This window comes from Podarcis bocagei, assembly GCF_964188305.1.
Source record: "Podarcis bocagei genome assembly, chromosome: 6".
NCBI classification, from domain to species: Eukaryota; Metazoa; Chordata; class Lepidosauria; order Squamata; family Lacertidae; genus Podarcis; species Podarcis bocagei.
This window is the reverse complement of record NC_138130.1, coordinates 83,554,411-83,567,144: the sequence shown is the minus strand read 5'-3', so window position 1 is coordinate 83,567,144 and position 12,734 is coordinate 83,554,411. Positions and strand designations below refer to the sequence as shown.

The 12,734-nt window shown below is 39.4% G+C and overlaps 1 protein-coding gene across 3 annotated transcripts in view; it reads right to left on the bottom strand.

Moving 5' to 3' along the window:
- SACS (sacsin molecular chaperone) overlaps positions 1-12,734 on the bottom strand; it is a 44,146-nt gene that overhangs the window by 14,945 nt on the left and 16,467 nt on the right. For 2 of the 3 annotated variants that reach the window (XM_081197836.1, XM_081197838.1), the window contains exons 2-9: positions 11,939-12,089; positions 10,579-10,666; positions 10,099-10,184; positions 8,917-9,028; positions 8,319-8,465; positions 6,440-7,922; positions 4,929-5,020; positions 3,817-3,843 (exon numbers count right to left, since the gene is read on the bottom strand). In XM_081197836.1, coding sequence (XP_081053962.1) covers positions 3,817-3,843; positions 4,929-5,020; positions 6,440-7,922; positions 8,319-8,465; positions 8,917-9,028; positions 10,099-10,184; positions 10,579-10,666; positions 11,939-12,089 — 2,186 coding nt within the window. The remainder of the gene's footprint in view (positions 1-3,816; positions 3,844-4,928; positions 5,021-6,439; positions 7,923-8,318; positions 8,466-8,916; positions 9,029-10,098; positions 10,185-10,578; positions 10,667-11,938; positions 12,090-12,734) is intronic. The other variant, XM_081197837.1, reaches the window with a different exon arrangement.

Here is a 12,734-nt window from a genome sequence, read left to right as displayed (position 1 = left end):
TTGGAGCCCTTTTGAAACAGAAATTGCCACAGCTCTCTTGGATGTCACTATTTATATATTTATTTTATTTCAGCATACAATTGTTAACTGTGTTCTTATTTTTTTAACAATCATTCAATAGATCTTTGAGAAACACCCTGATTTATTTGATTTTAGCACTGTTTCAAATTTATTCCAATCCATGCTGATTTCCTGGTGAAAATTAAAAAGAAAAAAGACACCAGTGCTATTTGCTCTGTTAGGAAAACCTTACTTGTACACAGACTGTACACAAAAGGTTGTCCTTAATGGGGCAAAAAACAGCTGGGGTGGGGCACTTTTCATTGGGAAAATGCTACAAGGGAAAATGATTTTTAAAAGCGCTTCCCAACACAGTGGTACCAATCCATATTAGATCCCCTGCTATTTGAAAAACCTAAAAAGGTATTTCAATCACAGAACTATTATCATGTATAATATTGCACTCTGTTAACAAGCACCTAAAGTATAGACTGACGGTTGCTCCAGATCAGCACAAGAAACACACACAAAATGCAGACAATACTAGACAAATCCAACATTTCTACCTCTTATATCAAGACTGAAATTAATACTGTATTACAGGTTGCAATTTGAAAAGGTCTCTCAATGTACACCAGAATAATACTACTTTTCCACCTAATGGATCAGTGGAATTTCTTCTCCTGTTTTTACAAAAAAATTCACAGAAGTATAATTGTTTTCAATATCCACCATGCAACTACCATTCCAATCATGCAAAGACAGATATGCAAACAACTCATCTTTGCAGAAAATCATTTGACTCATTTTATCACTACACACCTGCATGCTATTTTGCATTCCTTGTGCAATCTAAAAGGAAGATCTGAAGAGAGGAAATGACTTTTCTACAGAAGATTTGTTTCTTCTACATTTTAACTGTAGAAGTGAACCACCTTTTCAAAGTACTTTTCCACCACTTCCTTTTGTCCTAACCACTATTTTAGTGTCTTTGCATAGATGCATGGAAAAACAATGAAAGGAAAACAAAATGGAAATTGTAAAATATCTACATATTTACTATCTACAACTCTACTTACGGGTGAGTTTTAAATGTAAAAATATTGGAAGTTGCCATAAGATAAATTATGGCAGGGGCAAACAGACTTCAGGCTTATGAGATCTGTTTTACTAGAACCCCAAGATCCACCAAACAGAGGAAGGTGCAAATTAGTCGTGGAGGTGGAGCAGCATACTCAGAATTAAGGAACATACTAAACTCAGGAATTTGTACGCATTACCAGAACTGAGCTCACAATCCTGTCACACACAAAGTATCCCTCCCTCCCCCACATTTCTTAATCTCAACAGCCTAATTTAGAAAGGGGGGGGTAACCTGATTGCCATTTTAAACAACTGCAAGTCAGAATCCTTGTTGATCCACTGCAAATCACTCAGAGATATGTGGGTAGATCCCATTGCGTGCCCAGGCGGAAACCCCCCCGACCCCAGGAGCCACTCAGGTGGAATGAATGACTCGTAACATGTTATGGGATTAAAATTGACCACAACTTTATTTAAACATTCAGGTGTAAGAAGACTTTGGCTTAGGCATTGGGCATTTATCCCTCCCAGTCCCCAGCTGGGGATCTGAGGCACATCAGGGTTATTATATCTGTCTGGGGAGTGGGCTGGCTCTGGAACACGTATGTTTACGCAGACAGCCTGCCCCTTATTTCACTGTAACACGGGGGTGCACTGATAGCCTTTCAATGTATGGCCAGTGACTCCCCTCAACACAACCCCTTTAACGGGGAACCCTGGTAATGGGGGGGGGCCTTTTGCTACAGAGAAGGCGAAACCTGCCAATGCAGGGAAAATTCCTTCTGGGTCCTTTAACAGCAACCATGATAAGACCGTAGCAGCGCCCGCATACCTGTAAAGAAGTGAACCTGCAATAAAGAGTATAAACAAAGGGAAGGTAGGGAAGGTGAAGCTCTTGAGCTGACTGAGTGACCAAATAAGCTTTGCCCACTTACGTACACAAAGAGCAGACTGGAGTGAAGACTACTCCTTCTTGGTTTGCTCTCTCTTGGCTCTGCCTCCGCCCGTCGCAATTGGGATCATTTTGAACTGAGGTTTGGCGGGAACCTCAAAGGGCTGTGACGAGTTGAGGTGGACCAGGAGCGCTCTGTCGGGAGTCTCGGAGGATTGGGGATGCTGGACGTGGGCACGCAAAAAGTGCCCTCCAGTTAAGGGGGAGAGCGGTCACTCTTCTGCTCTCCCCTGTGCTAAGAGTTTGTAATAAAGTAACCCTAGATTTTATAATTTCTTACACTACTGAGACCACCGGAGGGGTTTGAATGGAATCTCCTGCTACAACTTGTTAGGATTATAACATGATTCAGCCATGATAAATTGGCACGTCCTATGCCCTTTTAAAATGGGGGGGGGCAGTGGGTTATTGGGTTGTTTTTATTTTGATTATATATTTTGTGCTTTTGTGCTTTTATATTTTGATTTTGTTTTGTGAACTGCCCTGAGACCTCCGGTTATTGGAGGCATATAAATTCTATTATTCTTATTCTTATTATTAATACCATGATTCCTCTTGAAGTGTTAAACTAGCATAAACTTGCACTGTCACATGTGCCACATTATATTCATTCTACACGCATAAGAAATTGTTATTTTTACCATTGCTAAATTTTGGAGATCTTTGAATCATAGAACTGTAGATCCTAACTTAATGGAATATTGGTATATTTGTTCTGGAAGCTAATTCTCATGAAAAAACCTGATAGACAAGTAACGTGAGCAAAGAACCAACAAAAAGTCAGATTTTCTGCAACTTGGTTCAATTTTATTTAGTATGAACTTCAAAAAAAAAATATGGATACAGACCACCTACTTCTCACAGGGACTTATGAGACTATGTCTTTATTTATTATTTGTATTGTATTTGTATTTGTTTGGCAAGATGTAGCACTCTTGAAGGCAGGAAGGTGTTGATTGTTCATTCTGAAAACAATAAAAATTGTTTAAAAAAATAAATTAATATTGTAGTGTGGCAGCACCTACATTTTGGAACTCCCCGTGTACTGGGATCAGGCAGAAATCTTTGTCGTACTCTTTTCAGCACCCGCTTAAAACATTTTTGTTCAGGTAAGCCTATCAAGACAAATAGAGCACTTCCATGTATTTCAATCTCTTTAGCTTACTGTAATTTTTAATTATCGTTTGAACATTTTAAATACATGTTTCAAATTTTAAGTTTAATTCTTTTTGTAAATAAGAGGTGTGGCATATGACTTTTATGAAATAATTGTCTAGAGAACTTGAAGGGCATAGGAAGCGAGATAGGAACTTTTTTGCTTTTTATTTGGATGTCCTGTTTATTGGTGTCTTTCTCTTTTATGAATAAATTGCAATATAATTTTTAATTAAGATACATGTCCTATTGCATCAGCTCAACTTATACATACAATCTTTACAAAGCTTTTATAAATCTATGTTCCTAGTAGAACACTTTAGTAATTCAAAGTTGCTCATAATGAAAACTGTTGTGTATAAAACTAAGTATGAACCACATATTGGATAGCATTCACAAGTTTCTTCAGCTTCCTGAGAAATATTCTTCTTATAACCTTACAGAAATTATTTTTCAAATATCTCTTTAAGCAGTATTAGTAGAAGTAATTAAAATCTGAAAAAACACAAGGGAACCATGGCTGTAACCATTACCATTCTGGAACATGAGTCAAGCAGAACAACCAGTAATCAAACGCACACAAATGCTAGACTTTTGTTCAGCAGTTACTCAGACAACAGTCCTACCTGAAAATCCCCAGAGAAGCTGTTGGGCTAAAATATAATGAAATGCATTTTAAGGAAGAAATAAAGATGATAATAATAATGACACATGACAACTATGATGTGTGCCAGAGCAAACTGTAACTGCAGTGATTTGTCCATTCTTTTATATAAGGAAATGGCTGCTTTGGTCAGATAAAAGGGATTCTTCCATACGCACATTAACCATTTTCTTTCAAATAACCAGAATGAAAATTTTCCTGTTATACTAAAGGAATGAGTGACCTTTTGTATATAGCAACAACTGTCGAAATCTCTGTTGCAGTTCTACTTTTATTCAGCATGTTGCATCATTATTGTATCAATGCATCTGTTATTTCTTTTGGAAGTTTTTTGTGCAAAGCTAGGCATAAATAAAGACAGTTCTCGTCAGAGTTTGCTAACTTTACTTCTACACAGAACACAAGAAAAATAAGGGTAGCACTCACTAGGATGTGGCTATTTTTCAATATTTTAATCTCAATATTGCATACTGAAGATCCGTACAAGTTGACATAAAGTGAGCCAGTTCTTCCCAGCAAAAGTTTTAAATCTGAAGAATGTCTCACACATGATTTTTTTTGTCTATGTTGATCAACATGAACAACAGCACATACTAACTGTAGTACACAATGGATATATTTTTTCCAAGAAGGATATTTGCTTCTAAATTTTCATTTTTTCTGATTCAGTAATAAACCTGACTCTCATGGATACATAAACTGATTATGGATCATTTAAAAAAAATTTAATTACAGTGGAGCTTCGGGTTACGTTGCCTCCGACTTACATCACCCTCAGCTTGTGACCAGCACAAACCCGGAAGTACTGGAACAGGTTACTTCTGGGTTTGCGCCGTTCGGATACGCGCAGAAGTGCTAAATCGCGCCGCGTGCGTGAGCAGACGCGACTCTTTGGGTTGCATCATTTTCGGGTTGCGGCGAGGGCTCTGGAACAGAGCCCCACCATAACCTGAGGTTCCACTGTATTTCATTCCTTTTGCCACTCTTAAGTGTTTTGTGTCCTGATTAGCTTACAGTATATGCATTTTAGTGGGCTGTACTTGTGTCATGATAAGCCATATAAACATATTTTACCTCTGCTTTTGGCAGCATCTTTCAAAGCAGCCAGAACTTGTGGCTTCAGATCATCAGCAAGTAATCTTCCTTCAAGACCTGGGAAGAGGGACCTAGTATGTCATTAAAAAGAGAGTGTTGATCATCCATATAACTTGTGTCATTTTTCAAAGGCACAAATACTGTAAATGTAGTTGTCAGGGGTTTAGGTGCAGAGGCACGGGCAAGGGAGGAAACAGAGAGCGAAGGGGAGGAGACAGAGGAAAGGATGAGTGATGACGACGACCCGAGATCTCCCAGTCTTTCCAGTGAATCAGAGGATTCACAGAAAGGAGCACCAGTGGCCAGGGCAAGGGGGGAGTCTAGGGAGGCACCCCAGGAAGATAGAGCCAGAGGAGACTCAGGGGGGAGCAGCTGGAAATCGGGACCAGCGTCACCGCCAGGAAGCAGGGAAGAGGAAAGGAGCCAGGAGGGAAGCGCTGGCAGCTCACCACAGGAGGGAGGGCAGGAGTCAGGAGTGGCCACACCTCCATCGGGGAGCGAGGAAACGGTTAAGAGGAAAGTGGAAGGTTGGGCGCGCGCGCCAAGTTCAAATGCAGAGGAAGGCGGCGCAGTGAGCAGCCCCGAAAGGGAACCGGGTCCTAAAGCCCGGCGCAAGGAGGCAGAAGGGTCCGGGTCAGCGTCAGAAGAATCCCGGAAGGAAGAAGCCCCGGGGGGTAGAGGGACCCAGAGGAGGACAGTCAGGAGGAAAAGGTGGAGCAAGGCTAGGATATTAAGTTGGTGCGCACGGGGCGGAGACTCAGACGGAGCCTCGCCGATCTAGCTAGTAGACGTAGAGTTGCAGACAGCAGCGTGAGAATGGAAACTGTAATTCAATAAAGACTTTTACTTAATGACCGCTGGCTAGCGTGATCCTCTGTGAGCTAGGATCTTGAAGCAGCTCTGACAGTAGTAATATTATTCATTAAATTTTTAGTGAATAAGAAGTTCTTATCCTCTCCATGTTCCCTCCCAAGCAAATGATTACAGTATACCTCAGCCAAGATTGTGGAGCAAGACAGCCCCACTGTGGCCACACACTTCACAAAAAACACCATTGTGTCACACCTCTCCTAGGAGGAATAGCAACTCTTGGAGAGGGGAAGCAATTGCTATTGAGACTGCAGTATGGGGATGGGGGGAGAGACAATTAAAACCCTTCCCTCGTATACCACAGTCAATCCCTGGCCACCAGCCATAGACAAGTGGAATGCATTCATGATTTTCTAGTATTGTCTAGTGGGTAGGCAAGTACATTACAAGATGCTTACTAAGCATGCATGGGAATATGGTCATAAAGATGTGCTGCATCTGAGTATGTGGCCAAATGCCAAACCACAGCCTCCATTCCCAGCTCACAAAAGGAAGACATGCACAGTTCTGTGACTCCATTGTACAGAACTGTATATGTTATACTCTGTGAACTATACAGAGTAACATTTAAATAAAAAACTTACACCATTATAAAATATGCTATAAAATGCATGTTATACCTTGGGAAACTTTCTGAAGTTATGTAAATTGCATCCTGATCTGATGTAGATGAAGAGAATGAAATAAAATTCCCATTTTGTAATGGTAAAAGCTCCAGTCCAATAAGCTCACTGTAGTTTCCATCACTAAGCACAAAATCTAAGACATGAAGCTTTTCATCAGCTGGTCCCTTGTGTCCAGATTGCCTTAATACTTGCCGCACTGTACCAGGAGTCACTTTTTTCACAGGTTTTGTACTAGAAACAATCAGGTCAACTGCATTAGCAATATTGTCTGGTACCTTAGCAACCTCTTTCCCCGAGTCCTGGAGGTAGCTTAGCACAGCTTGGGTGTATTCCAAACTCTCATCCATTTCTGAAAAATATACCTCCTCAACCTTTATCCAGTTATCAGTGATGGAGTAAATAACTTCATTCTGGAACAATTCATTCAAAAGAGGTTCTATAATTGGCTGCCAGTGAACTTTTGTTTTGTTTTTTTGTGGCCATAATCTATAAATTCTCTCAGCTGACAGTGGGAAATCTGAATTCTTTTCTGTTTCCATTCGTTTAATTGCTTCCAATACGAGGGTTGCATAGGCTTTGGGGACCACATTGGCCACAAGCAGCTCATTCCACAAGGCTGCTGGATCTCGCCATTGATCCAGCTCTCGCCATTTGATACTTCTTCTGTTATCTGTAAGGCCAAAAAAGCCACTCACGTGAACTGGAAGTCCTGTCTTACTTTCCTCGCCAGGAGGTAATGGAAGAAAACAAAATGCTCTTCCCGAAAACTGCGCTGCAGCTCCTTTTCCCTCTCCATCACTTGATAAAGACATTGCTATGCCAATAGTCGGAATATACTTCAAGTCATCAGCCAAAGAGTCCAATTCATTGCATATTCCTCGTCCTCCAACACTGTTACATACCAACCACGATGTCTTCTGTGCATCTTTAACACACTCATCTTCTAAAACTATGTTTATGTGGTATGTCACACATGTTATACTATTACTCGGAACACCTTTACAATATTGGCTTATTGCATTTCCCAGAATCTTGATAGAGTTGGGTCTTTCGTGCTTCAGAGCTTTATTCTCACTGGCAGTGACTCTAAAAATTAGTCGCTCGGTCCCATCAGCTTCCCTAACGTGTAATGAGACATCTTGCACACTTTTAAGGAAGAGGAGTACTGTATCTGCATCCGCTCTGAAGGATTCAAATAATTCAAGAACCTTTTCCTTGTTGTACAGATTGCTACTTAACTGGGAAGGCTGCTGGCGAAGAGGGAAACGAAAGAATGTACCAGGGAAATGACCAGTATTGAAGGTTTCCTTAGTGCTTCCAAACACACCAACGAAAGGCTTAAACTGGTCTGTCAACTCATTAATTTCTTTGATGTCATCCTTTAGATTCCAACATTGACCTGATTCATGGGGTCCAAAAAGTGTTTGATGAGGGTCCAGCATTCCAATTTGGTCACCACTGAATATACTAGGAACATCTACAAAATAGAAGCAAAAAAGTATGAACAGCTTGTTTACAAGTCTACAACAACAACAACAAAAGCCTTAAAATCCCTTCAATTATTACATATACAACAATCTAACACATACATTAAATTAAGCAGGAAAAGAAGAAACCACTACTAAAAAGAGGAAAATTAAACACCACAGAACCCCCAGTCTTCCTCCAATGCTCAGGAGACAAAAATTCTACAAAGCACCCAATAAATGTTTTAAATGAAACTACTTTTGGCAGACTTTTCTTCCCTTTATACAAGTTCAATCTTAGAATAAACAAATTTTAAACTTGGAGCAAGCCTTAAGTGAATGCACAGATGGTGTTCACCCCCCCATGCAACATTAATTCTGCAGCATAAAAAATGCATTGTAACTACCTGTAATGTGATAAACTGAATTAAAACCAATTCCAAATCTTCCAACTTTAAGAGGATCATCTTTCTTTCTGCTTCTTGCTATCTCCTGAATTCCATGCCAGTCTTCGGGGGTAAAAACTGCATTGTTGAATACATAAAGTGCAGGACCTAAAGGGGGTGGGGGAGACATGGTAAATGTAAAAATATAGGCTGATTTGGAAACAGCATAGATATTTAGATATTTATAATTAAATTACTGAGTACTATAAAGAATACGGATGCAAACGGAAACTGACTTTAACCCCAACTGATTCTATAATTTTGGACTAGTCTTACATATTTTAAAGATCCAAACACTTGTTTCTAACTCATTTTCATGATAAACCTAACTAGCAACAGCACAGATCGATTAAATGGTAGTTTAAGCCTAGAGTCAATTATCTTGAGCCACAAACTGATACAACTGGATTACTAACCAAATAGCTCTTTTTGAAAGCCAAATGTAAAATGTAAGCCTAGCTGCAATGTTCTAAAGTTAGCTATCCTCCTCAGTATATCACTACACCACAAGAAAACTAATAATTCAGGAAGAAAATTAGATATGGAAAAGATAACTTACCCTGATATTGTGCCATGTCTTTAGACCACAGAGACTCTGTCCCATACTGAGTCTCATCATATAGAAACTTAACTTCTGTGGCACCAGCATCTTCTGCATTTTGAATCAATTCCTGAAAACAAAACAAATATCGAGAGCTATGTAATAACATGCAATAATTAACAAATGGGATTAAATAACATCAGCAGATATCCTACTCAACTACTGTATTCACCTCTGCTTGTGCTGGAGTGATTAGATGCAATATAGACTAAGATACAACATAGCGGAAGATGGTGGCGTTAATATCTCATTCAAGTTCCAAATGCTTCAATTACTTTTTGTTAAAGGCATTATTCCCATGCTGGTCAAGCATACTTAAGGGCAATATATAGTTAACATATATTTTTTGTGTAAATTGTCAGCATTTCAAATTCTGAGATTCTTATCTTATGTGGAACCTATATAGTGACACCTCCTTAAACTACCATATACAGTGGTACCTCGGGTTAAGAACTTAATTCATTCCGGAGGTCCGTTCTTAACCTGAAACTGTTCTTAACCTGAGGTACCACTTTAGCTAATGGGGCCTCCCGCTGCTGCTGCCGCATGATTTCTGTTCTCATCCTGAAGCAAAGTTCTTAACCTGAGGTACTATTTCTGGGTTAGCAGAGTCTGTAACCTGAAGCGTCTGTAACCCGAGGTACCACTGTATATACAAATATAAAATTTGTCAAGCACAGTTCAAATACAACAAAAAGCAATGGTTTTTCAATAAGAACCTAAGCAAAAGCAAGCCTCAGGCTTCCAAGTATCCCACTCTTCTTACCCTGTTCTTCACTTAAGAGGGGAAGACATTGCAAGCTCCAGCTTCTGTCAATAAATCATGGTCTAATATCTTGGTTGGCACACATACACAAAACTAACCCCATGGTTTGGACAAACCATAGTTTCCCATGAACAGCTGAATCATGGTGTACTGTAAAATAACAAACGGAAGTTTCTAATTTCCTTCTGTCATTAAACCAGGAGGAAAAACAGAACCAATAATGTTATTCAGTACCCCAATTCCTTATTTAAAAATGTGCAAAGCACTGTTCGTTAACATATTTATAGCAAGGTATTGTTTTTCTTACTTTAAAATGTTTTCCTTACTTTAATTTCCTTGAATTCCTTATTTTAAAATATGTTGTTACACTGTACCTTAAGAATCTGTCCTCCTTCTGGATATCTTCTTAAAATATCTTTAAGGAAATCAACAAGCGGTGGAGTTGTTTGTCCAAAACGACCTAGAAATGCAGAAGAAGCAAAATGTCATGTACTTGTTTTAGGGAGAAAAGAAACATAATTGTTACTCTTCAGGACTGCAATTATTAGTTTCAGGTTTGTATTGCAGATTGTTAATTCATAGATTACAGGCTAGGAATGTAACACTATAAACTGATGAAAAGGATAAAATTGCTGAAAATATTTGAAAGAAAAATGTATGTGTCTTAAATCATTCACACTATAAGATAAATTGACTCATACAGGAATGTACACTGCAATTTTTTCCTTTAGATAGAAATCTGTTTTTGTAATTTGTTTTTAAAATGAATATATGCAGAGATGAAAAATAGTAAAAAAAAGAGGAGAAATGAGAGATGCAAGGGTAAAGGGAAGATTTATTGTAATTTACTATACCTCCTCCTTTTAGGCCCTTTGACAAAAGATTTAGAAATACATGATTCTGAGAAGTCTGAAGGTCCCCAACCTCAACACAGTCTGATAACTGAAAGGGAAAGTTTTTTTTTTAATGTTGTGCATTCTTGAATATGCAATGTATCAAAAGTATATAAACTGCTTCAACCTGTGAAGACAACCAGTCAACAAATGACCACATGTGCCGCCATAAATATTTATCAGGATATATTTATCAGGCATGGGGAATTTCTGGCCTCTGAATCAAATTGGGCCCAGTAAGGGTCCTAATTTGGCCTATGGGGCTATCTTCCCACATATTACATAGAAAAAGAAAAGCTTTCTTCTTCAGCAGTGTAAGTTGTGTCAATAAAATATATAATTGTATCTATTTATATGAAATACAGTTGCATATAATTTGAATCAGAGCAGATCCTCATTATGTAAACATCATCTACAAATTCAAAGACATGCTTTCTTGAAGAACCAGCTCCAAAGCATCAGTTCGAAAAACTGGTCCCTCAATCAATACACCTTAAGATTTGAATAGCTCTCCCCCAGCCATCACAAGTTTTCTGGAGATACCTGGCTATATCTAACACTATGCAAGCAGCATTACACTCACACAAGAAGACATCTTCTTCCTCTTCTCTCCCCATGCCCACCCCCACCCAAGTCTGCTCCAGAAGATACCCCAACCTTCTGGAGCAGATTTTGAGGTTGCACAGAGGGCTACACAGGAGATCAGTTCCATTAGGCACACAGAAGTCTACTGCACACATGAAGCAGCATCACTGGACACCACCCACTCATTTCCCTGCTCATTGTAAAGACCTACTTATTGCACTGGAAGAGCAGGAGACCAGACCCACCAGCACATCACAAACTATCCTAACAAATGACTTGATGTCCAGGTCTCTTAAGACTATGTGAGGAAGGTTCATAGCTCAATGGCACAGCATCTGCTATGTATGCAAATGTTTAATTCTCAGCATGCCCAAGTAGGGCTGGGAATGTCCCCTATCTGAAACCCTGGGGCATTGCTGCTAGTCAGTGTGAACAATATTGAGCAACATGGACCAGTGGTCTGATTCAGTACAAAACAGCTTTTCCTATGTTCCTAGCCAATATGATATATTAATATGAAACACAAGGAGGAAGGTTGGGCTCAAATTTTTAGGAGATTATATGTTGAAATCAGTAACAACCATAATTAAAATATACTCCTTACTAATACAACAATTTATAATTTAGCTAGACTGTCAATTAATGCTTTCCTGTATTTCTCAGAAGGAAAGTAACAATTTCAAAACTACTTCAAAAGGGGTATCTGGAAGCTTTCCAGAAGACTAAGGAAGCTTACCTCTCTTCCCTTGTGGTAGAGACACTGCTCAGCTACAGGAAAACCCGTCTCTGGATAAATTAACTCTTTTATGGATGCCACAGACACTGAAGAAGGCACCTCAAACGTCCTGCAGCCCACATAGTCATGAAGCACAGTCACTGTGGCTGTCCTACACCAAAAAATAAAGGAGAGGGCATCTTATTTGAATGAATGGAGAAAGGAAACAGCAATACAAAGCCAAGCAGAGCTAGACATCCTTTCTTATTAGAACATTATTAGAACCTCTTATGTTCATAGGTTTATCACCTATGAACTACTCAAACCATCCAAGGTAGCGGCCCTCATCACATGCTGTAGTAATTAAAGTACTCTATGCACTGTGTGAATAAGCATCTCTTTCTACCTGTCATAAACCTATTTTCAATCAATTTCCCTGAATGACTCTAATATTATCAGAAAGGGGTTACAAATTCTGCTCCTTAAATTACAGTGGTGCCTTGCAAGACGAAAATAATTCGTTCCGCGAGTCTTTTCGTCTTGCGATGTTTTTCGTCTTGCAAAGCACAGTCCGTCGCAACTGCGCCTCTTCAAGCGGCTTTAAGAAAAAAGCGCAAGACATTTTCGTCTTGCGAAGCAAGCCCATAGGGAAATTCGTCTAGCGAAGCAACGCAAAACCGAAAAACCCTTTCGTCTAGCGAGTTTTTCGTCTTGCGAGGCATTCGTCTTGCGGAGCACCACTGTATGACTGTTCAAAAGCCTACAGCCACTGAACTCCATAGCTGTTTGCCAAAGCACCAAAAGGGTTTGTTTTTAT